This window comes from Lepisosteus oculatus, chromosome 11 (assembly GCF_040954835.1).
Source record: "Lepisosteus oculatus isolate fLepOcu1 chromosome 11, fLepOcu1.hap2, whole genome shotgun sequence".
Classification (NCBI taxonomy): Eukaryota; Metazoa; Chordata; class Actinopteri; order Semionotiformes; family Lepisosteidae; genus Lepisosteus; species Lepisosteus oculatus.
The window spans coordinates 773,102-797,748 of record NC_090706.1 but is presented as its reverse complement, the minus strand read 5'-3'; the positions used below and the strand labels follow the sequence as shown (position 1 = coordinate 797,748).

General features: G+C 51.6%; 1 protein-coding gene across 1 annotated transcript; it reads right to left on the bottom strand.

Moving 5' to 3' along the window:
* Positions 1 to 342: 342 nt before the first annotated feature.
* col9a2 (procollagen, type IX, alpha 2) lies at positions 343 to 23,515 on the bottom strand. The gene is made up of 32 exons (XM_015348476.2): positions 23,036 to 23,515; positions 20,856 to 20,930; positions 17,911 to 17,946; positions 17,624 to 17,686; positions 17,091 to 17,144; positions 16,837 to 16,872; positions 16,161 to 16,184; positions 15,483 to 15,536; positions 14,773 to 14,826; positions 14,172 to 14,219; positions 13,597 to 13,653; positions 13,346 to 13,399; positions 11,529 to 11,582; positions 11,354 to 11,407; positions 10,243 to 10,296; positions 10,101 to 10,154; positions 9,262 to 9,315; positions 9,118 to 9,171; positions 8,390 to 8,443; positions 8,125 to 8,169; positions 7,874 to 7,927; positions 7,202 to 7,255; positions 7,055 to 7,108; positions 5,949 to 6,020; positions 4,289 to 4,324; positions 3,728 to 3,772; positions 3,603 to 3,635; positions 3,029 to 3,175; positions 2,680 to 2,734; positions 1,932 to 2,120; positions 1,577 to 1,654; positions 343 to 1,309 (listed from the first exon to the last, which is right to left on the bottom strand). Exons 1-32 carry the CDS (start codon positions 23,105 to 23,107, stop codon positions 1,104 to 1,106), a joined length of 2,073 nt encoding a protein of 690 aa, XP_015203962.1. The 5' UTR covers positions 23,108 to 23,515; the 3' UTR covers positions 343 to 1,103.
* Between the last annotated feature and the right edge of the window lie 1,132 nt (positions 23,516 to 24,647).

Below are 24,647 nucleotides of genomic sequence, written 5' to 3'. Positions count from 1 at the left end.
ACAACCTCCTGCAATTTGACTTTAGAGACAGAACCTCGGGCCAGTCTGAGAAGAGCCTGCGCCGATTGTCAAGCCACTGCACACACTAACCAATCCCAGCAAACTCACCCTCTCTCTGTCCGCTAACCTCTACAGAGCCCATGTGGCTCTGAAATAATTTGCCAACAATCCCTTGGGGAGCAGCAGGCGCTGTGGCTGTGGTTTCCCGTTGTGAAACCCTGCTGAGAGCTGTCAGTAATGGCCTCCAACGCGCTCTGAGCACCGCGACAGGAAGAGGTGTGGAAGCAAGTCCTTCTGGAACCAGAAGCCTCTTCTCTAATTCGCACAGGATACAGCAGAACATTGACTTTTACAAAACGTTCCTCTTTATTGATGGGTCGTGCTGAAACAATGAAAAACCTAAGTCTTTACAGTGGAACACATCATCATACACAATAAATAAATTCTGTTAATGAAGCTAATCAGTTTTTTTTTGTTTCTTTTTATTCTTTCAATCACACATGTTCCTGTGCACTGCAGATTCAGCTTTAGACAATGACTCGGCATTCTTCACACGCTTCATTTTAAAATTTGTTAAATTTGAGCATCCTGTGAGATTTTGTTAAGAAAAAGCATGCTGATTAAGTTCATTAACACTGGGTTCTTGTTTATTTTTTTTTGCATTGAAAACCCCATATTAATATAAAATTAACACATTTACAAAGATTTACAGCACTGAGTTGTGGCAACGCTGACTGGACAGAGAGGTGATGTTGTCAAGTGGCCTGAAGAAGCAGAAAGGTGATTTTTTTTTGTAATCAGACGACAATTCAAAAGGGGCCTTGCATCGTACACACACAGCGCTGAGAAGTCAGGACAGAGAGGAAGACAGGAGTGTGAGGTCATGAACACTGAAATCTGACAGAAGTCTTCAGATTTCCTTCTCTAGGTTTTTATTTAATTGGTTAATTTCCGCCGATGTTGAATACACTCCCAGAGGGCGCTGGGCAGGGCGGGTGTCTGTGTCTCTGTCACTGGGAGGTGGTCTCCTGAGCTCCCTCAGGCCGTGGGGGGGGTCTCTCCAGTTGTTTCCTGTGGCGGGAGGGGCAGTGGGGGCGCCACGCTCACTGGGACGGGCCCTTGACCGCGCCGGCCTCCGACAGCCGCGCGGACGTGTACGCGGAGGCCGCCAGGCACGCCGCCGCCTCGCAGAAGCCCGGGAGACCCTGCGGCCCCGGGGGGCCGGGGCGTCCCCCCTCCCCCAGCGTGCCCTGGGGGCCCGGCTCACCCGCTTTCCCGTCCCGGCCGAAGCCGTCGATCCCGGGGGGGCCTGCACGGGAGGAGAGGAGAGCGTGAGGGAACCCCGAAGCAAGGAGTCCCCCCACGGACACGGTCACACTGACCGCAGCCCGGAGTGACCACACAACAGGCCGAGGGACGGCGAGCCCCCGCCTTCTGAAAGTTACTTCAGGTGACCCAGGACAGCGAGTCTCAACACCCCGACCCTCAGAACCACTGGGCCGAACACGAAGTATGTTCTAACCAGAGCCATCGGACTGGTTAAGCTCACGCTCGCGGGCTGCGGCTCGGCTCTCACCTGGGATTCCTGGCGGCCCGGGCGGGCCTGGGTGGGGCCGGCCGGGATCCCCTCGCTCGCCTTTCAGACCCTTCTTGCCTGTCAGGGGGAGAGAAAGAGGAGGTGAGGGAGGGGTAGCGACCCGCGGAGGCTGCTGCAGGCCACAGCTCGTAAGCGTCCGATCGCGGGATCTGAGCGAGACTTCTTCCTGCCGCTGGCGGGCAGGGGCACTGTGGGACACAGGCCTGGGGCCTGCCTTTCGAACGTGCAGCAGGGCCTGTCTTACATCCTGTGGCCCCGAGCGCTGCTGGGAAACTGGAGTCGCAGCGGGCAGCCCTGGGGGAGCCTCAGGGCAGTTCTCGGGCGCTTGCCCTACCTTTGTACCCCGTGTTGCCAATCTGCCCAGGGGCGCCGATGATGCCAGGGATTCCTCTGGGCCCTGTGTGTCCGTGGGGCCCTTGTGGCCCCGGTGCTCCAGGGGGTCCTGGGGGTCCTGGGGGGCCCATGACTCCTGCCCCACCCAGAGCGGCTCTCTTCGCGCTCACCGCCACTGCTGCCAGCCGCTCTGTGAACACACAGGCAGTCGGGGTCAGTCGGGGCCAGTCGGAGGCAGTCTGAGGCAGTCGGAGGCAGTTGAGGTCAGCCAGCCAGGTGGCCTGAGTCACCCATCACCTGTAACTTCAAATACGCCCAACTACTTTCAGACAAGTGGGGGGCACACTATTAATCAGTCCAGTAAGGTAATTATAGCCCCAAAGGAGTGGAGTTGGCAGACCTACGCTCAATTAGACATTTCTAACATTTCCAGAGCAAAAATGATGCAGGTCACTGGCCTTTCAGAAACTCTAAGATGCTAGCTGAGGCCTGGGGGCGTGATCCAGACCCCCCAGGTCTCAGGGTGCTGATGGGGGAGAGCTGGGGTTGGTCCGCCTCTCTCAGCTCCAGGGCAGAGACCTGTGAGTGGCCAGGAGTCACCAAGAGACACACTGCTGCTCCAGCCAGCCGGCACAGACTCTCCCGACGCGCCAGAGAAACTTCTCAATCATACCATTCCCCCCGGAGCAGGGGCAGGACTATTCCGGAACACGGGAAAGAGCGAAGGATTTATTTGTTGTCGTTCTCACCTTGCAGCATCTTGAGCACCACTTCAATGATGTGCTGGTCAGAGGCATCTCTGCCCTGGTGGGGGGGGAGAGGAGAGACAGGGCTGGTCAGTGTCTGTGCCCAACGCAGGGGAGACCACCAGTGCGCAGGCGTGCAGAAGAGGGCAGAGCTGCTGGTGCAGTACGTTCTCTTCTCAAGCCTCGCTGCCCATCTCCTTTTACAGAAGGCACTTGCTAGGGAGAAGTTCCCGCTGCAGAGCTCCTACATTCTCACTACAGAAACACACTCCTGCTCATGAGGCGCTGGTTTTAATGGGGTTCTGTGCTCTAGCGGCTCAGACAGCACCCCGCGGAGTCGTGTGGCACTCACAGCCGCGCCGGGTCGGCCAGGCATTCCCGGCACCCCTCTCTCGCCGTGGAGCCCCCTGGGGCCGGACAGTCCTTGGGGGCCCTGCTCACCCGGCTTCCCGGGGTCACCCGTCGGCCCGTTGTTCCCGGGATCTCCCCGGACGCCTTGCTGTGGGAAGAGACAGGAAGGCAGGAGTCAGCGAACTTCCACTCCGGCCCGTTTTCACAGTGAGTCTGCGAGCTCACGCTGCCTGCCGCCGCGAGAGAGAGGCCAAGGAGATCCGCAGGCCCGACTCCCCCGAGCGCTCCCGGGACCAGGAGCCCTCAGCCCCGTCCCTCAAGCACAGCGTCCGGAGAGGGTCAGCACGACCGGAGCGGGAACGTGACCACTGGGGCTTTTCAAATGGAGCTTCTCGCCAATAAGAGGTCTCGTCTGCTGGAAAGCAAGTCAAGTGCAGTTCAGGCGATTTGACACGTGTGGGTCCCTCAGCGCAGGACAAACTGGGGTCTTGCCTTGCTGGACAGACAGTGGTGTTGTCTAAGGTCAGGGGTCACTGATTCCCTGCTCCAAGAGGAAGGAAAGGGGATGTACTCACCTGGCCTTTAGGTCCTGGCTCTCCAGACAGCCCCTGTGGGCAGAGAAGACAGGTTTGTTAACGACCGTGATCCCCGAGGTGAAAGAGGACAGGGCCAGAAGTTGTCTGTGAAAAAATCGTCTCACCTTCTCCCCCTTCTCTCCGGCCAGACCCTCCACACCAGGGTCCCCCTGTAAGAGAGACGCCCACAGTCAGACGGGCACAGAGCAGAGCTGCACCGGAAGGCAAAAACTGGGGTCCACTGCAGTGACTAGGACTGGAACTGTGTGTTTTTAAAAGAATTCTTTCTGTAGCTAGACTGCTGTTGTCTGAGTCTGACAATCACAACCGCAGGACAGTGTGGATACTGGTGTGACTGGTGTGAGTCTGACAATCACAACCGCAGGACAGTGTGGATATTGGTGTGACTGGTGTGAGTCTGACAATCACAATCGCAGGACAGTGTGGATACTGGTGTGGCTGGTGTGAGTCTGACAATCACAACCGCAGGACAGTGTGGATACTGGTGTGACTGGTGTGAGTCTGACAATCACAATCGCAGGAAGGTGTGGATATTGGTGTGACTGGTGTGAGTCTGACAATCACAATCGCAGGACAGTGTGGATACTGGTGTGACTGGTGATGACTTTATACTGCTGTGAATCTGCTTCACTGCAGGGAGCTGGAAAAAGTCCCATTGTACTTACAAGATCTCCCTTGGGACCCACTTTTCCTTGGAATCCCTGCAAAAAAACAACAAACAGATTCCGAAAGTGTTTCCACCAGTCTGTTTCCTTCATTCTCAAAAACAACTGCACGCCACAGAGCAATCAGTTTCTATTTAATAATCATCCTAACAACTTTACACAGTGTGTAACAGTGAGACACACTGGATGCTGCAAGAAAACCATCTGAAATACAAGCAAGTTAGAAAAGAAATATTCACACTATTTACAAACCATAGATACGTCACTGATTTGAAAAGGTGTTATTCCTCTACATGACACTGATCTTAAGTGTAGCAAGATCATGTTTAAACCAGCCTAAAAATACATCTGTATAAGAACCTCCCACTTTAGTGAAACCTCTGGAGAGCTATAGGATATCACTAGAATAGGCTCCGGGGATATTTATATCGCAGGCACAGTAAGAGGTGCTTGTTATCAAAGGAAAAAGACAGGCATTCTGTCTGACTCCTGCAGAATGAATTGACGTGGGTGTGTCAATCCCAAGGGAGAGCTTTCAGGAGTGTGGCTGTTCTTGTGCAGGCAACAGATGTACAGCAGGTCTGAATGCTAGGAGAGTGTCGCCATCGTGTGGCTGCAGCTTGCTATTACATTCGTCACACTGCGCGCTCGTTCGCTGTTAGTCTTAGATGCAAATATGAGATCAGGAGCCAGAGAACAGATGGGCACTTGGAAATGAAAGAAACTAGTAGGAGGACTGGAAAATATTCATATTACTCTTGGATCTCTTGAATAGGAAACACTTTCTGAAGTTCCCCTAATTTTGTTTGTGGCAATATACGGCTATATGATTTTGCTTAGTGGAGAGGACAGTGTTACCGACCATATTGAGCTATTATATTCAGTTTTTGAATGATATAATACCGAAGGGGTCAGTAATTTTAATGCTAAACTCACAAGCCACACTTCAGAAATAAATGCACATGTATTTCTCCACACATGTTCTCCAGTCCATACTGTAACCAAAACATAACTGTAGTCCAGAGAGGCAACACTTCAGTGCCCTGAACAGTCTGGCAGGGAGGAGTGGGGTTTGAGTGACACCTGGTGGAGAGGAGTGGCAGTATACTTCGTTATTCCCAGCTCTGAAAATCTTGAAAACCCCCAATAAAAACTGATTCCCTGTCGGAACATACTACACTGTGGAGAGTGAAGCAGGAGTTATTGAGGCGTTCACATGAGGCAGAGGTGAGGGGTCTGGACCTGTAACTGGAACAGTGTGGATTCAGCTCCCAGGTGTTCCCCTGAGCGGAGCCCTGCAGCTCACCTGTTCAAGCAAAATACCCAGCTGGATAAACAGGTGCAAATATAAGTTCCTTTGGATAGACGTGTCAGCTGAATAAATGAGAAATAGTTTAATAGCTGAAGACTCAGGTCCAATAAGCACCTGATGACATCAGGCCCTGGAGACTCGGCTGCCAGCCTCCCCCCTGCGGTGCCAGGTCTGGGGTGGGTGTGGAGCTCCAGTCCTGCTGACGCTCTGCTCCTGGGCCGCTGTCTGGACTTTTCACTTAAACCCTCCAGCCCCGTTCCTAACTTCACTACAACACTCATCAGCGGACACAGCAGGCTGCTCCCCAGCCCACTTACTCCCCCTTTGACTCCAGGACACGTCACCCACCTTATCTCCCTTCACCCCAGGAATTCCCTGCGGTCCAGGAACTCCCACCGGCCCGCGCTCGCCCTTTATTCCCTGAGGAGAAAGAGAAAGTTCATTGACCTTTCAACCATCAACAGCATGGCTGGAGAGTTTGCTCCAGACCCCCACCACCCTCTGTGTAAAGCCGCGCCTGCTGTTCTTGGTGTTAAACGCACTTCTCTGTAGTTTCCGCTTGTGCCCTCAGCAGTCCGGTTCGTGTTTCTCTGTTCATGTACTCTCGTTGCCCCCTAAAGCAACCTTCCTGAGACTCTGCTCCTGCAGTCCAGTCAAAGTGTCCACTCCCATCCCTGTCCTGTCCTCGTCCCGGATCAGGCTCCGCTCTCGATCATCAGAGAGGCCGCGCCGAGTCTGCAGGCAGGAGAAATCCTTCTTTCCAGCACCGGGCTGCCGCAGGACCTCTCCCTTCCCTCTCCGCACTGGTGCCCCTCACAGCTGGAAGACGAAGACGTCCGGAACGTGCCGCCCCAGCTGGGCGTTTCCGGATCTGTGGAATTCCATCACCGGCTTCCTCTCGGCGAGAGAGCTGGACTTGAAGTTCTTGGGTTTCTCTCTTGGACACGCCGGCAGCGCTCCGGACCTCGCAGCAGACTTCCCCTCGCCAGACACTGCGGCTGGGGGCTCCATCACACAAGCAGCCAGGCCAGCGCTCCCCCCAGAGAGAAACACGGGGGTCTGCAGGAGCTGGAGCTAACCAGTCCCGCGCAAGGTGACCAGCTCACACACGGTGACTGCCCACTGTCGTTCCCAGCTCTGTTTATTTTGCTCTGTGGGCCTCAAGGTTCACAGTCAGCCCGGCTTCTCTCTGACATTCGAGCCTCAGACAGCTTCACGGTTTCTTTTGAGACTTGAATTTGAAATTCATATTCAGTAAAAAAAAAACAATTTGACTACAGCCACAATCAGGTCTGTGCAACTACCAAAGTAATAAGCAGTGTAATTATGTCCCATTGTAGAGATGTTGCATATATTTGTAACAGTGCTCGTCTAATGTACTGCTCTGTCAGGGAGTACAAGTGAGTCTGGTTTAACAGCACAGCAGGAATTCCACTCATAGTGGAAATACTCACAGCCACTCCAGGGAGTCCTGGTGGTCCAACTGGGCCCCTCTGACCTCTGTCCCCCTGTAGGAGAAGCAGGCAGAGGGTCAGGCAGTCAGTCAGATAGGCAGGCAGCGGTCCCAGATTCCCGGGATACTTCGGAACTGTGTTTCTTACCTTCAGACCAGGGACTCCTGGCATCCCAGCTTCTCCTGGGGGTCCTGGCTCTCCCTGGGGGAGAGGGAGAACAGAACCAGTCAGATGGGTTTGGATCATTGGATCAGCACAAAGACACTTACCAGCCCAGGACACAGAACAGCCCCCCGGCACGTGCAAAGAGTCTCTCACTTTCTAAATCTGTATCGACAATAAAAACTGTAAAACCTCTACATCTCCTTTCACGCTCAATGTTTAAAAATATTCCCCAAAAGGAATCATTATAAAAAGGCCGAGGCATTCAAGTTAAATTGACAACACATGCATCAGAAGGTCTACAGCACATCAGCATTATTAAAAAGACATTTCTATTATTATTAGAGAACATTCCTGCACTATGACTCCATAGCTGCAGTAGTGTTAACACACGTCTTCATTATAACAGTGTTACAAGCAAATGATTTCAACACAGGACATTCTGTGATCAACATGATCGCAGTTCACAGATGCTAAACTCTGTTGGGCTATTTCTCATCTCAAACCATTGTCTGTCCCTGTAATACAGGAACAGTAATGACACCTGAGGGCTGTTCTATCGAAACGTCACTGTGCCTTATGCCTTAGCTATACTCTTGCGACAGTGCAGTGTGGCTGAGGGCTGAATCAAGGATGACGGTGCTTTCACACACAGACCTGGGGTCCACTGGGTCCTGCCGAGCCGAGCAGCCCCCGGGGCCCGGTATCGCCCTGCAGAGAGAGACCAGAGAGCAGCTTCATCACAGCGGGCAGTGTCCTCGTTGCCACAGCTGCCCTTGCAGGTTGGGTTCAGTACAAACTGACCAGCTGCGGCGCATTCAGATGGCAGCGAGTGCAGCTGTGTGTATGAAACTGAGAATATTGCCACGAACTGTGACATGTACTGTACAGGTGAGGCTCGCACATACCTTTGATCCTGCTCCACCCTTGGTACCAGGGCTCCCAGGCAAACCCTAGAGAGACCAGCACAAGAGTCAGACAGGACGACCCTGGCGGGGTGAGGTGGGGGCCCCCACTGACTCCCCACACCCACACCGCTTCCCAGACCACAGGTGGCAGGAGTCACACATGCACACACAGCTCTGGAGCACGGGACTGAGAAAGCCAGAAGAGGCTGAAATCAGAAGGTCACATACCAGCGCAACGGTACACATGTGACTTAGAGGTACTCACTGGCGTCCCCTGGTGGCCTGGAGGTCCAGGCATCCCCGGCTGCCCAGGAGCGCCCTATAGAAACAAGAGGGATGGTGGAGAGGTCAGTGGCTGTATCTGCAGGAAAACTCACTTTAAAACAGATGATAAAGACACCATGAGCAGGAGCACCTAGCCTTTCCTCACACTCTTCCTCTCCAGCTGCTGCCACCGGTGACCACGGCGACTGAATCAGCCGCCCACAGACACCCAGCCCCTCTCGGACAGCATCTGTCAACATCTGCCTGGCCTGGAGCTGCCCGGTCGATTTCAGCTATGCCTGATGCATTGTTAGAACTGGTCGATACACATGGCCTGCTGAGACGTGTGGTTTAATAATTTATAAATACAAAGAGACTGATTGCCAGTAGCCTGAACTCTGCACGATGGTGCTTGTTAAATCAGTGAAGTTATGTTCCCCCCTGGCCCTTGTGTTATGTTGAACAGCCATGGAAACAGGATCAAGCAAAATGACAACAGCAGTACGCTAGCAGTAACATTGCTATTGTGGGCACGTCAGCACTCCCTCAGCCCCCCAGTAAAACAAACCCTAACTCACTAAGCGCAGCGTTTCCGACGTGATGCCCGACCCCTCGGTCCTGGTGTCACACAGACGACACTGGACACAAGCTGGGATCAGAAAGGGCGGCCTGAAGCCCTGTGCACGAGCTCCGCTCAGTTTGGATACGGGAATAAATCCCAGCCCTTACCTTCATGCCAGGAATGCCAGGGGTACCGTCCTTCCCGTCGATGCCAGGAAGACCCTGAAACACCACACAGGGGACTAAGAACATGCAAACCTTCTGCACATCGTCAGAAAGACAGTTCAGCGCGCCAGAGACTCGTTCACTCACGTTCTCCCCTTTCGGTCCCACGCCGCCCTGTGGGCCCTGGATGCCACGCCCCCCCTAGAACAGAGAAAGCCCAAGGGCATGATGGGTAAGAAAGGGAGGAAACCCAAGGGCATGATGGGTAAGGACGGGCTCGCCAGTCTAAAGAGGCAGACAGCTGAACCCCACATCAGCAACGTTCCCAATACTTGCCCCCCCGGTCAAGAAACTCAGGAGTTTAATTATTGGAGCTCTTGTGACCAGTCGCAATGGTATTACTATACTGTCTATCAGTTTATTGGTAATGTTTTGCAGTAATGGGCATGTTTTGTTAGGAATTGCAGGCTGTAAGTGAGAATCCTCCAATCAGTATTATTTGTTATCAGAATATCGTATGCAAACAAAGGTCCCTATTTTTTTCAGTCGGCGTAAGTTAAGATTTTATAGCAAAGGAACAAGAAAAGGTTTGTTCTGTGCTGAAAAGAGAAGAAAGGAAACAACGTTTCGGCTGTGGAGTCTTCTTCGGTGTCGAAACGTCGTGTTTCCTTTCTTCTCTTTTCAGCAGGAATAAACCTTTACTTGTTCCTTTGCAGCCTACGCATGCTGACGCAGCTGCCCACCCAAAAGAATGTATCGCTATTGTATCTGCGGGATGTTTCAGGAAGTTTCATTGTATTGTACATGCTATTCTATGTACTGGCCACTAGGGGGCAGCGAGAGGAATCGTGGCTGCTGCGTGATCTCCAGCCAGTGTTGTATTCTAAAGATCACTGGAGTCCTTGTGCCCACCATGTCAGATCCATGAAGCCTACAATGCTGTATATTGGGCCCGGAGGGGCTCCGAGACGAAACGGGGGACTCACCACATCTCCTTTCTCCCCGGCGTTGCCAGGGGGGCCCTGGGGTCCCTCCTCGCCCTGCAGGAGCAAGACATACAGGACGCTCAGAGACGGAAGACGGAAGATGGAAGGACAGGGAAGTGGAGAGGTGGAGACTGGTACTTACAGGGGGTCCCGGGTGCCCGACAGGTCCTGGCATGCCTTTGTATCCACGAGGACCCTGGCAAAGCCAAGAGATTGTGTCTGTGAGACCTGTCTGCATCCAGCTCTAATCCCAGCACAGCCACTCGGCACACTGGACCCTGACTGTCCACAGCCACGCCGCACACTGGACCCTGACTGTCCACAGCCACGCCGCACACTGGACCCTGACTGTCCACAGCCACTCGGCACACACTGGACTGTGACTGGGGGGGACAGCAGCACGCTGGACTGTGACTGGGGGGGACAGCAGCACACTGGACTGTGACTGGGGGGGTTGCCTCTCCATCCCTTCAGTCTGCATCGTTGGGCTCAGATGACATTTACAAAGTGTTTCCCACATATGGCATCATGGATAGCATGCCTGTTTCCTGAAGGCTGTCACCATCCACTGAAGCCCTGAAATCAGTGCATTAACTTAATTGAAATTAATGAATTCATCAAATAAATGAAATTACTTTTATGTGCTGAGAACTCTTGCATCTTAGCTTTCCCTTCAGTTTTAGATTTCAGAGGCAATGAAAGCAGATTTGCCTTGGTGAATATCAGCTGGTGGAGACTAAGACAGAACATTTCTCGCTTGATCATTTAGAAACTAAAGTAACAGAGATGAAGCCTTCAAGTTTTATCACATCTCTTCTGCTATAGGGGAAGTGTAGACCCTGCTATAAGGAGACTGTACCCTCTGCTATAGGGGATGTGTAGAACCTGCTATAAGGAGATGTACCCTCTGCTATAGGGGAAGTGTAGAACCTTCTATAAGGAGATGTACCCTCTGCTATAGGGGAAGTGTAGAACCTGCTATGAGGAGACTGTACCCTCTGCTATAGGGGATGTGTAGAGCCTGCTATAAGGAGATGTACCCTCTGCTATAGGGGATGTGTAGAACCTGCTGTAAGGAGACTGTACCCTCTGCTATAGGGGATGTGTAGAGCCTGCTATAAGAAGACTGTACCCTCTGCTATAGGGGAAGTGTAGACCCTGCTGTGAGGGAACTGAACCCTCTGCTACAGGATGGGTCCTACAGACGGCTGAGCTGTGCTCTCCGTGTTTCACTGACTGTCAGGGATACTTACCGCTTCTCCTTTGGGACCAACCATCCCTGGGTAGCCTCTCACCCCCCGCGGGCCCTTTCGAAATCCAGAGAGCGAGAGTCAGAAGACTGACTTACACGTCAAGACATTGCAAAAGAAATCATTGCAGCACTGAGAAATACAGGAGAGACAAGTGGAGCAGAAATAAATACGTTACTGGAGGGCCTGGGATTCCCTGCTCCCCCGAGATTCCAGCTTCTCCCCCGGAACCCTGCGAGGAACAGAGGGACAGAGGGACAGGAGTCAGGAGACACGCAAGGAGGCTGGCGCCCTGTTGACACCACGGGTGGCCCTACCAGAGAAAGACCTCCCCCACAGGACAGTTGGAGTGGCGCAGTGCACAAGTGTGTTTCTCTGTGTCCAGTAGTGTCCCTCTCGTAGTGACAGCCCTCCCACTGTCCGTTCCTAGTGTGGGAGTCTCATGCCTGCGTGATGCTCTATTGCAGACACGGAACCTGTTTCCTACAGCTCAGTGGCAACACCAGCAGTGTCCACTTCCTGCTGATGCACATGCCGTACCTGTACACTGGCTCTGCAGAGCACCTGTCTTGAACACAGAGAAATATCCACGCCAACGTTCATTCTGGGGACTAAGACGCTGGGTTTTTAAACAAGCTCAGTTTAACTCTGTGACTGAATCAGTGTCCTGAAACCGATGAGCTCTCATGCTGTTATGTGATCATGGGTTTTGGAGATTGTCCGGGCTGTGTAATGTCTTATCAGTGTGTATCAACACTGTCCTTATACCAGATGAAGACCAAGACCAACACGGCCCCACTAAGGAGGCAGGTCTTTACACAGAGGATCATGGGATAGTGGACCAAGCTGAAGCAGAGGGTCTGTTGTCCTTCAAGAAATAGACAGATGTGATCCTTGGATTGATAACCTAATAGGAACCAAACAAGTTTCATGGACTGAATGGGCACATCTCTCTTGTAACCTGTACTGTGCTTTCATGACATCTTCATCATCGCAACAGAGCTGCTCAGGAGCTTCAGGTACAGCGGAGAGCTGGACCAACTCTCTTTAGCGTGACCATCAGTGTAACTTCGTGGTTCACCTTTCCAAAGGATGGCTGAAGGAACCTTATCCTTCTGATTTAGTGCAGACTAATCCGAATGCAGTCGCTGTTAGAAACTCCTAAGGACCATTATGCATAGTGCCTTCCTATCGAATCACACCTATTGCTTTGGCCTGTTCTTATTAAGTCTAATTATGTTGGACAGAGTAGCTGACTGTTCCCTGTCATGCTGCAGCCCTGCCTCATCGGGTTAAAATTATTCCACTATAGCCAAGGCTGACAAATCACACGCTAATTAGTGCCAGTTACCCACAGGAGGGGACTAATTAACTATAATCCATTCATGTCAACATGCCATGTCCAGTAATGAGCAGACAGACACCAACGTGGCCCGTGTGCAGCTGGCTGTGCGTTGCCAAGGCAGCTCAATGTCCAGAATTCTTCGCAATGAATCACCTTCCCTGGTCTGTATTTCCTTTCTGAGCTTCACTCTATCTGCTGGCTGTGTGTTATCACAGCAAGGATGAGGATTAGTGTCTGGTGTTGTTTCTGATAAGATTCTGTTTGCAAAGATGAGCAAAAGGTGCTCCCTGAGGCGTAAACTGGGTGTGAACAGGGTGCACAGTGCACCTCTGTCTCCAGCCGCCTTCCACTTCCTGCAGTACTCTGTTGTTGCCATGGTCATGGTGGCCATGCACTATGGGTACCCAGAACCCCACGTGGCCCTCAGGGTAGCAGGTACCTGCTGTGCAAGAGGTGACTGTTCTGCTGGGCTAAGATGAGGTCGTGTCAGGGAGAAGGCTTCGGCTGGAGTAGCAGCCGAGTGGTTGAGTGGGGGAGGGAGGGCTGCACAGGCTAATGTACTGTAAGCGCAGTTCGTGTGATGTGCACAGCTGCCTGCCGGCCAGCAGGGGGCAGCAGACTTGCAGAGGCAGGGTTATTCCCTCACGTACCGTCTTGCCCATGCTTCCTGGCTCACCGAGGACGCCGGGCCGCCCCTTGTGCCCCTGTGTGGAGGAGGAGCAAGACAGTCAGAAACCATTCACTCGTGTTGAGAGCAGACTGGTGACCGTGGAGCGCTCATCAAGCCAGACAGAAACAGAAACATAATTCTCGAAGAAAAGACCACAGGCCCACTGTTTTTTTTCCTTTTCTTGTTTTCTAAATTATAAAAGAGAAAAAAGCAACAAAAAGGCAAACCCACCTTCACCCCCTGGAGTCCCTGAGGGCCCTTTGCTCCTGCAGGACAGTTGGTTGGACACTGTGAAAAGGAGAAAGACTTTATTAAATGAATCGAAACTGATTCTGAGAAACTCTGCCGGCCTCCCACTTTGTTTTCGTGGGGTGGGAGTTCTGACACCCTTCTTCCTTGGGCAGGAAGACAGAGCCGATGAGCGGTGAAGGGCCTGGAGAGCTCGCTGTTCGCCTTGGTCTCCATGCTCAGCGGCTGCAGCTGTCAGGCTGGGGCTCGGCTCAGGCGACTTCAGCCTGGCTTTTTCCAGAATCCTGCGCAGCTTGACGTGTCGGCTGGGGCTCAGGGGGTCGATTACAGAATTTTCCGATTATTACATTATTTGATACGCAATTAAATTATCCAGCAGAGCATTGCGCCAAAGAGCTGTGTTGACCTGAAATGAATATAGTTGAGGTTTGTGTTACCCCTGACAAGTGGTAACAGTACAGCCTCCCCAGGGCACTGTTAACAGCCCCAGGCCCAAAGGGGAAAAGCCTGCAGCCCAGAGAACCACCAGAGGGCTGGCCCAGACAGGGGTGTCTCACCTGGAAGTCAGCACTGCCCTCTTCTCCAGTGAATTTTCCCGGAGGTCCCTGTGCAGAAGGAGAGGAGAGGAGCAATGACATAGATGTGACTCACTGAGACGTCCAGGGCTCGCTGATGTCCTGGATTCAACTCTTATATGTGCCAAGGAAAGATTTCAGTGTCAGCTTCTCCCTGAGGAAGCCCTGATTCAATAGTTTGCTGTTTACTAGCTGTGCTGTTAGGACCCTTGGTGCTACAGTTAACCCTGTGTTGTCATCTGAAGCCCATGTTGGGAGCAACACAAGGGCGTCGTCTTTCACCCTGTGAGTCTGTGAGTATTGACATACAGAACTTGCCTGGGTTGATTTTCTGTGTGAGTTTTACTTTTATATGTCCACTACTGTACAGCACTTTGATCTTTGCAAAACTTATATAATTATTATTATTATTATTATTAGTGCTCTTCTAGATTATACTCAATGCACAGCCTGTACCAGTCAAGGATGGTGCTCAAAGCTTTGACAAAGGGACAGCGCCCCTACACCCTTTGACCTTTAACATGGGGGCACCATGAGGTGGGCCTCAGCCCACCGTCACTGGACTGTGAATTTATTAACTTACTGGTTTTCCTGGGGGACCAGGCAGCCCTGGTGCTCCAGCTGGTCCCAGCAGACCCTGTAAGAAAGCAGGAGATGGCCATCAACTCTCTGTCCAGGAGCCCCTGTCACTGGCCGTAACCCCAAACCTGTCACTGACCGGGCCAGTGGTCAGTGGTGTAAAAGCACCACAGCACCTGATTAGCTCTAGTCCAGGACTCGCTTACTGAAATGATCAGTTCTGATCTGAAATGTATGCTGATAAGGGTCTAAGAATCTTCTGTTTTGAGTTTAAGGGTTGTTGCACAGTGCACAGTAGATGCACTGTTAATGAAGAATGACACAGGATAAATGTGAAAACGGCCACATTAGTGAACATTAGCAATGGATGCTCTAGGGTTAATGGGAATTAGGGTCTGTGAGATCACTTGAAGGAGTTTAGTACTTCAGCTGGAACGCAGACTTGCTACCTTGTCCTACATGTTCACAAGCACTTTGCACAGATCGTGCCTGTTGCTCATCCTGGACTTGTAAGGAGTGTTCATTCGCTGAGCAATTCGAGGACCTGCCAGACTAGGTCAGGGAGTCTCCTGTACCACGGGCCCGGACTGGCTGGCTTTGCCTATTGCACTTGTGGTAATAAAATAAGTCTTATCTTATCTTAGCACTGGATAAACTACTGTACATTTAAAGTAGCACAGAACATCTCACAGGCAGGGGGCGCTCTCCTCTCACCTTGATTCCTTGCAGGCCGATTTCGCCGGGCAGTCCGATTGGACCAGCAGGCCCCTGGAGGAAGAAGAAGACAGAGACGAGCCCTGATGTACCGCCCGCGAATACAGCCTCTGCCCCCCTCATTGCGAAGAGCAGGACATTGCAGGGGAATAAGCACAGTAGTGTCTAACTGGTGTCAAGGGGCTCACTCTGAGGACTCTCTTCTCTATGACAGTCTGCACCCACAGCTGTAGCCGCCCCTGAGCTACAGATGTCAGGGGCTCTAGGGTCTGCACGCAGACAGGTGTACTCTTACCTGTATCCTGACTCACACCCATTCCCCCTGAACACCTGCCCGAGTGTGAAGAGCACCTCCTCACCTGCACCTCTCCTCTGGAGGAAAGCCCCGGTGTTATTGCTGTCTCTGGCCAGCAGTAACTGGCCCTGCTGCACTGGTACAGCACTGTACATCTCCTTGGAGGTTCGTTATTCAACTAATACTTTAATAGACAGCTGCAGGGTTCTGGCAATGAGGGCACCCAGTTCTCATGGAAGGCACAAGCCAGATTAATCAGAATTAACCAGCAGGCCCGACCCAGGCTAGGAGAAATTCAGGGGTGTCTTGAAACCATGTGACCCTGTAGCCCTTGGGGGTGTCCGGTGTGATTCTGGGTGTCCAGGAAGGTTCTCAGTACTCACAGGCAGGCCGGGCAGTCCGGGTCCCTGTGGAGAGGCCCGGGAGAAGCCCAGTTTACAGACAGGCTTGCACTGAACCGCACTTCAGACACACATGCGCATTGAACATTTACAACACAGTGAATTTAAACAATGAGGTATTTAAAGAAGGGAATCCAGACACCTGTTTTCAGGCATGATCACACTGCTCTGGGAAGAAATGTGAACTCTTTGGCTGTCTTATTTTTGAGCAGAGCTTTTTAATTTCTTCATAAATGCTTATCTTTCAGAGTGGCATTTCCCAGCGCTTTCAGACACAAATAAATAAGGCGGCACTGTGAAGCAGTGATCGCAACTATGCACTTGTAACTGAAAGGTTGCAGGCTCAAATCCCACTTGCTGTTGAACCCTTGAGCAAATTACTGTACTCAGATCGCTTCAGTAAGACACTTAGTGGTATAAACGGTATACAAATGTAAGTTGCTTTAAATAAAAGCATCAGCAAATCAATTAATGAGAAGAAACTATAGGTACCCCTTGGTACCCATTTAACTGGATCACAGTCGGGTGGTCAGTAATACATCGCCTTGTAGAGGGCTGTACCCACATTGGGTTCATTTCTGTTTCCCTTAGTGGGCAACCTGAGTTTATTCTAGGCCCTGCGGGTCCATCTGCTCGCTGTTCATTAACTCATACTTACAGTGGGTCCTGGTTTCCCAATGGGTCCTGGTTGTCCCTGTGATCACCGTGGGAGAAAAGGAGAAATGAGTCACAGGTTTCCAGCAGCTGCTATAGCATCTGATAAACACAGAGCACAGGTCCAGCCTGCTCCTGCTGCAGGCTCGCACACACCAGCCAGCCCTCATCTTGGCTAATTGAGGACACAATGAGGCCATCTGAATAACGAAGCGCAGAGTGGTGAAGAAGGGGACTGCACTCCTGGGGTGTCCGTACCTTAGGTCCAGGGTTTCCCGCGGGGCCTCTGTCTCCTTTGGCTCCAATCAGGCCCTGTAAAGAGCAGTCCCACACAGAGAGTGGTCAGTGAGAGTGGTCAGACACAGCCTGGTCACTGGATCGGCCTGTCCGCATTTCTCATGTCAAGGTCTCAGCTGGTTTTGACTACTGCTTTCTTGTCCAAGCAGAACTTCCGTCGGTTTCCTCCGCAGTGTCCCAGACCTTCAGCTTCTGTCCCCCCCTCCGTCTCTGTCCTTCTCTTGCCCTTACTCATCTTCCCAGTGGTATAAGAGACCACGCAGGGTCTGGAGAAACTCCGGTCACAAGCCAGCGCCACAGAACAATGACAGACAGATCAGCACACAAATCCCTCCAGAATGTTACTTCAAAGTCTAATTGGCTCTAAAACTCTGAAACTAGTGTCAGTCCACCTTGAGTTCTTCTACGATTATCACCAGCTGATAACTGGTCAAAATCCACAGCACCCTCCATGACTGATGCCCCTCCCGTTCCCCCCAGCACCCCAGACTCACATCAATGCCAGGCTCCCCCGGGGGTCCATCAGGGCCCGGCTCGCCCGGTTCCCCCTTGGCACCCTGAAAGCAACACAGAACATCGGGGAGAGGTGAAGAGATCACCCACGTCTGGAGGGGCGCATGGGCGGACAGCACCTGACTTCCCAGACATTTGCAATGAACAGACTTTGCCATCCTAATGCTGGGGAGAAGGAAGAGGCCCGTAGCGCCCTCCTCAGGAGAGAGAGAGAGCTGCCGGCCCGTGTGTGGTCTGGATGTCCAGGCGGAGCTGTGACTATACTCACTGCGGGGCCGGTCGGGCCAGGAGGTCCTTTGTCACCCTGCAAGACAGGAGAGGAGCGGGATCAGTGAGGGTCCGGTCAGTGAGGGTCCGGTCAGCGTGAGCACGGTCAGTGAGGGTCTGGTCAGCGTGAGCACGGTCAGTGAGGGTCCGGTCAGCGTGAGCACGGTCAGTGAGGGTCTGGTCAGTGAGGGTCCGGTCAGCGTGAGCACGGTCAGTGAGGGTCCGGTCAGCGTGAGCACGGTCAGTGAGGGTCTGGTCAGTGAGGGTCCGGTCAGCGTGAGCACGGTCAGTGAGGGCCCGGTCAGCGAGGGCCCGGTCAGCGAGGGCCCGGTCAGCGAGGGCCCGGTCAGCGAGGGGTGTTAACAGTGGCTGCAGGGAGGATCATCAGCAGCGAGGTGAGTTTGCAGGGCTGGTGGGACAGTGTACGTCAGAGCCCTGCAGGCTGTTCCAGTGGTGTGGTGTGTAGCAGTGCGAGACGCTAACCCATTCTTATTTACAATCAGAACATTGATCCCCGGATGAGATCGATATAGTTTGAGACTTCCTTACGGTTTTTAGATTACTACAGAAGAGTGAGCTGACCCGCCTGTGTGCACAGTAGGGGTGAGTAGACACTGAAGGACAGAGGGCAAGCTGAAGAACTGGCTCACAAGGCTTTTTCACCCCGAGCTCTTGCTGGGCCTGGTGGTGTTTCAACAGTTTAAAAGAGCTCAACACCTGTGACAGATGTACCTTAACCTCCCTCATCTATAGAGAGTGCCTATCACCAGCGAGGGCAGAAAGACCCTCAACAGGCAGGAATGAAAATACTAATTGTGTGTGTTTACAGCAGTCTGTCCCTAGATCTTCAGACAGTGCCACCTCTCTTCAGGGTCACTATTTCACACGCAAATAACTGCGGCTGAAAGGATGCGGTTTTTTGACAGCCGCAGACAATCAAGGGTGAGGGAAATGAAGTTTGGATGGTGGCTCAGTTTAGGGTTGTCACTGACACAGGGGAGGAGCCCAGTGGTCTGGGTCAGAGCTGGTTCACACCTTTCAGAGTCCAGACTCGTGTACTCGTGCAGGCAGCGTGCCCTCTGTGGGGAGGTGGTTAAAGCTGTGAGGTTGATGATACTGTAACCTCCTGAGGTTAGCGTGGGAATGTTTTTTTTCTGATAGCAAGAATCCAGACGAACAGCTGGTGTCACTCTCTCTGTCGGCACCACGCCCCTGGAGGCCACACCCCCATCTGAAGGTCACATGTCTCCCGGGGCCACGCCCCTTTCCAGGTCACTCCTCTTTGACTGTCACCCCTCTTTCAGGCCACACAGCTTTGTTGCCAGAATTCCACCCATCCCCCCCATAAAGCCGGGGTCTTGAGCAGGGGTCCCCAGTCCTGACCTGAAGGCCAGCTCTGCTCTTTGATGACTTTGCTAATTAACAGTTTGCCGGACCAGCTCCTCGGGACCAGGTCTGGAAACACAGGGGCTGTTCACACACCTGGTCTTCCAAGTTCACTGTTGTTTCTGCTGGTTTGAAGTTGTTAATAGCACAGCCTATTTCCCGATTGACCAGTGCCTAGCAGTAGACCTGACACTGATATGGCTGTCTCTATTCTCTTTAATTGCATCTCTGACATAAAAACATGGATGACTCCAAATTTCCTTCATCTAAACTGTGACAAGACTGAAGTCATGCTTACTGGCACCCCCCACCATCAACTCCGTAGAGCCAGTGCTGTAGCCCTCTCTGTGGATGGTTCCGTACTTGAGCTTCAGTCTAAATTGAAAAACTTGGGGGTGATATTTGATTCAGACTTGACATTCCACCCACATGTGCAACATATTGTCAAAACATCATTCTTTCACCCTAGAAATATCACCAGACTGCGTCCAATGATATAGCTAACTGTGGCTGATCAACACATTTGTCTTCTCTCAGATTGACTACTAAAACACTCTACTCACTGGGGCATCTAAATCTACATTGAACAAACTCCAGTGTGTCCACAATTCGGCAGCCAGAATCCTGACCAGTTCCAGAGCAAGTGATCACATCACTCCTATCCTGGAGCCCTTGCACTGGCTTCCTGTCAAGTTTCATGTCGACTTGGCTTGGCACCTCAGTTCCTGTCTGTGCTACTAACGCCCTACTCCCCACCTCGCAACCTTCGCTCTTCTAATTCTGGTCTCCTGTCTCCCAAGCCCGTCTACATTGTATGGAAACTTCTGCTGAACTCTAAAGCTCTGGAACTCTATCCCTAAGGATATCAGAGAGTCACCTTCCCTAAACTCCTTCAAATCCAGACTCAAAACCTTCTTCTTCAGAAGAGCCTTTACTGAACTGTTCTGTTCTTTACCCCTCTGCTCCTCTGTATTCACTGCCCCCTCTACTGTCTCCTCTCATTGTGCATGTGTTGTGTGTTCTTTTATCTTTGAGAAGCCACCTTTATAGGAGCTATATAAAATAAAGTTTTTTATTGTTGTTGTTTAAAAGCAGGATTGAAGCATGACTTCTGAACTCATCAGAGAGGCTTTGAAATTCTATCTAACAAATTAGTTAAGAATTGTAGGCAGTAATTAGCATATCTGCGAAACAGTTTTGTGGTTGATGCAGGAAAACGCGATTGCAAAGCTGATCTGAAAACACCCATTGCGCCATTATTCCATCTACGAAGGCATTATTTATAAAAGAAAGACAAGATACGATTCTGATGCCTAGTTACACACACTGTCGTGCCGCTCCGGGACCAGATCAGTAACCCGCCGCACATGCGAGGATGTTAAAAGGCGTCCCGTCTCCCGAAGCTCACTGAGCTCTTCGTGTGCGGCAACAGTTCAGGGCAGCGCCCCCTCTGCTGGCGGCACCGCGGTACTGCGGCTCAGAGGTTTCGCTCAGGAAGCCCGGCCGGACAATGGCCGTCTTTGTCCGGCTCTGAGAGGCAGCCTGCCTGTGTTTACTCACGTCAATGCCATCGGATCCGGGGGTTCCTGAGGGGCCTGGGGGGCCGGGTGGACCCTGTTCACCTGGCGGACCCCTCTGAAATAAAGCACGGAGCAGAATCCCGGGTTAGAATAACGGTAATATAGCGAAAGTTATTCAGAAACCTGGTCTTACTTTAGCTATGGCAAGTCTACTACTCTTCACAGTCTACAACATTTACAACAAAGCATTTTTAAGTAATGATTTAATCACTTTATTTAATGTCCAATGAAGAGATTTAGACGTTGCTCCTCCTGTAAGTGTTGTGAAGGTTTATCTTCTGCAGGAGCATGAAGGTCTGTGTGGAGTGGAGAGCCGATTCTCGTTCGAGCTAAGTGAAGAGTATCTGTGATTTTATGCAATATCAGTGATCACACATGTTCCCTGATCGATGTGAAAATCACAGGGAAACGTTTTAACTTTGCACTGGAATCACAGGGAGATTGAGAATAAGCACCTGCCAGGTTCTAAAGCATTCTCTTGTTGTGCGGGGTGTGTGACACTGGATTGCCAAGAAACCAAGCCGATAGATATGATGTTTAAATTCAGTTGCTGTGTCAGCAGAGAAGCAGATTTAATCCCACACCCGGTGTGACTCCAGAGATCTTGGAGCACATAGCTTTCTGCTTGATTAGCACCTTGGACAGACTGGCTTAAAACTGAGAAACTCTAGCCGGTCATTAAGACTAAATCCCTGCCAAAGCAGGGCGCTGATAACTCATTATTTCAATCTCAGTGCAAGGCCTGTGATGGCTCCACAGAGCCACTGGCAGCTCCAGATTCACAGCTGGGCGGCCTGAGCCCGGAGCACCCCTCATTGCTGCAGAGCCCGGGCGCTTGTCCTCTGCTCACCGCACACGCACACGTCAAGGACGAACACAACCAGCAAACCCAAACCGCTCGAGGTCCACAGCCGCATGTCTGGGTGTCTACACACAGAGCGCAGCGTTGTGTCCACAGGACTAGTCATAACCACCTTGTCAAAAATCCCTATTAAATTCAATCCTGAAAAAAAAATCAAGCGTGGACCTGTGGCAACCCCAGCCCACAGCCGAGCGGGAGTCAGAGGTGCTCCTCGTAAACGTCCCCCACCGCAAGGACAGGGTCCATTTGTCTGGACCCCAGAACATGCTCCCACAGAGATAATACCCCCGACAACGTAAATGACCATTTTTCTGAACCGTGGGGAGCCCTCTTTTGAAAGTGGGTCTATTATCACCCTGGTGTGCAGTTTGCTTTGAGCGGAATAGTAAATAACAGCAGGCTGAGAGTCAACGGAAGACTCCCATGAAGACTGGAGCACAAACGTGTGTCTGTGTGTGAGACTAGAGCCCAGGGACAGCCTGCCCCTGCCTGCCTGTCCCTCTGTCTCTGGAGCCCAGGGACAGTCTGCCCCTGCCTGCCTGTCCCTCTGTCTCTGGAGCCCAGGGACAGTCTGCCCCTGCCTGCCCGTCCCTCTGTCTCTGGAGCCCAGGGACAGTCTGCCCCTGCCTGCCCGTCCCTCTGTCTCTGCAGCCCACGCTCTCGCCTGCTGCTGCCCCTGTCAGGAGCGAAGAGCGCTGGACACACAGACTCCCCTGTGTGTGTGCAGAGCTGCTCTCCGGCTCCAGACACTGAATAAGAGCTTTGTGCTCAGCGTCCCTGGGCCGCTCACTTTAAACCTGATCCCTGAATGTCTCCTTCTCTTCAGCTCCTTGGGCTGCCTGCTCACGGTTTTGTGGCTTTTCCAGGTATTTCATTTGTGTGCACTCAAGGAATCTCCCCTCCATGCATTTTCATGTGATGTGCTCTCTGCCACCGCAGTCAGAATATTTCCAGAGCTGGACAGTGTGATACGTGACAGTTTTACACTTCCAGCAGTACCAGTAGCCCTGCACTCGTTACCCGACAAAGAGCAAGTTATTAACCACTGGCAGGTCTCCTTTCACTCTGGAGGCACAAATAACCGATTTCAGTAAATGTAAAGAGCAGCACTGCACCCCCAGCGATGCCCAGACTGGTCACTCTGCAGGACCCCATGGTCACTGCAGTGGACGGTCAGTGAGAGGTGTTTCCAGGGCTATTGGAAACAACACCACCCCCCATGTTTGGTTTATTTCTGATTATTCAGAGCATTCCCATCCGGACAAGGTAGACGGAAAAGAAAAGACGGAGAGACTCACCACCTGCGCCAGGGTCAGGAAGACCGCCTGCAGCAGGACGAGGGTCTGGAGGGTCCCGAAGTGTCCAGCCATGGTGAGGACTCCTGGATTCGCAAGCACCTGGCTTCAGAGCAGGACAGTACTCCAGAACAGGCTCTTCACACAAAATGGAAACGGTGAACCCAGCCCAACAGGCAGCCCCTGAGAACACAGGGAGCACACAGACCCCAGTACTGAGCTCCTGGCAGACCTGAGGAGCACTCTCTAGCACAGGAGGCGGGCTCCGGGCCTGTCCTGGGGTCTCCGAGGGAGCGGACTGGACACGGCCGCTGTCAGTCACCGCCCCTCTCTGATTCCCAGCTGGACACTGGAGGACCCGCCCCGAATGTTCTGCATTTTTCACCAGTGCCTTTTTATACCTGCAGGACTTACAGGCAGAGCTGCGGTGTGAGAGGTACAGTAATTGGACACAAGCTTCGTTTTGGTGAAAAGCAAACTGCAAGAACTTTAAAATCATCCGATATCTACGCTGCCGTTATCCTGCCTGCACACTGTTCTGGTTTCAACTTCATGTCCTAAACAACAAAATGGAAATGTTTTCAGAAAAGTCACTTTCTAAATGGAGCAGCCAGAAGAACGCGTTGGGTGAAAATCAGCAATAAATACCAGAGACAAATATTGACAGCTGTTTTCTGGAATTTAACTTGCCGCTCTGTTACAGCAAAGACCTTCTTTGAAAAAAGTGCAGAAACTTGTACAAGACTTCCAAAGCAAGTCTTTTACACTAATCATTTTTGAAAAAGTGACTTCCTTTTTAAAAACAAAAACAGTAACATAGAGCAAAAACAGCTAAAATCCCATCATTTCCCTACCTCTGGTGTGTTAAGAGGGCTGGGATTAAGTGAAACAGTCACGTTCGCTTGTAGCAGTAGTAAAATGTACTTAATGTCTGTATATTACAGGATTTTTATTCTTATTAAAAGTCTGTGTAACACTTTCACTTACTTTTAACACTTCAAGATGCTCTAGACTCTCTAGGCTCAGGTCTGGATCTCTACTTGACATGTAAGAGAGTGCGGATCACTGGAATACAAATAGTGTCTGATTCACTGGATATAGAGCCAGAGGACATAAACCCACATTAGATGAGCCTGCAGGGATACTGTGCTGTTAGAGTATGCATCAGGCAGAGAACTGTGTGTCCAAATACCTCAAAGACATTGTAGACCATGTGGGCTATCTGTTACACGAGCCCTCAGAGGAGGGGTTTTATCAATATAAACTAACTCAAAAACCTCAATCATTCCTCCTGCTACATTAAATAAGTTCAATATGGAATGCAAAAGCTTGAATTTGGTGTTGTATCAGAGAGAAAATTTTAATTACGTCTTGTTGCAAAATGAAAAGCACGCAAGGTCAGGCCAAAACTTTAAAAATTGTGTTCAACATATTCCTTACAAGATTTGTAGATTATGCATACTTAGTCTCCCAGTAACAGTAAAAATACAAGGTCTGGAGAATTAAAACTTACTGCTTTTAACCAGCACTTCCTGAGTTCAACAGCACTAATACAATAAACTGAGTACGGGCTTCAGACAGAGCTGCCGCTGGGGAGACAGAACTCTTCGAGACC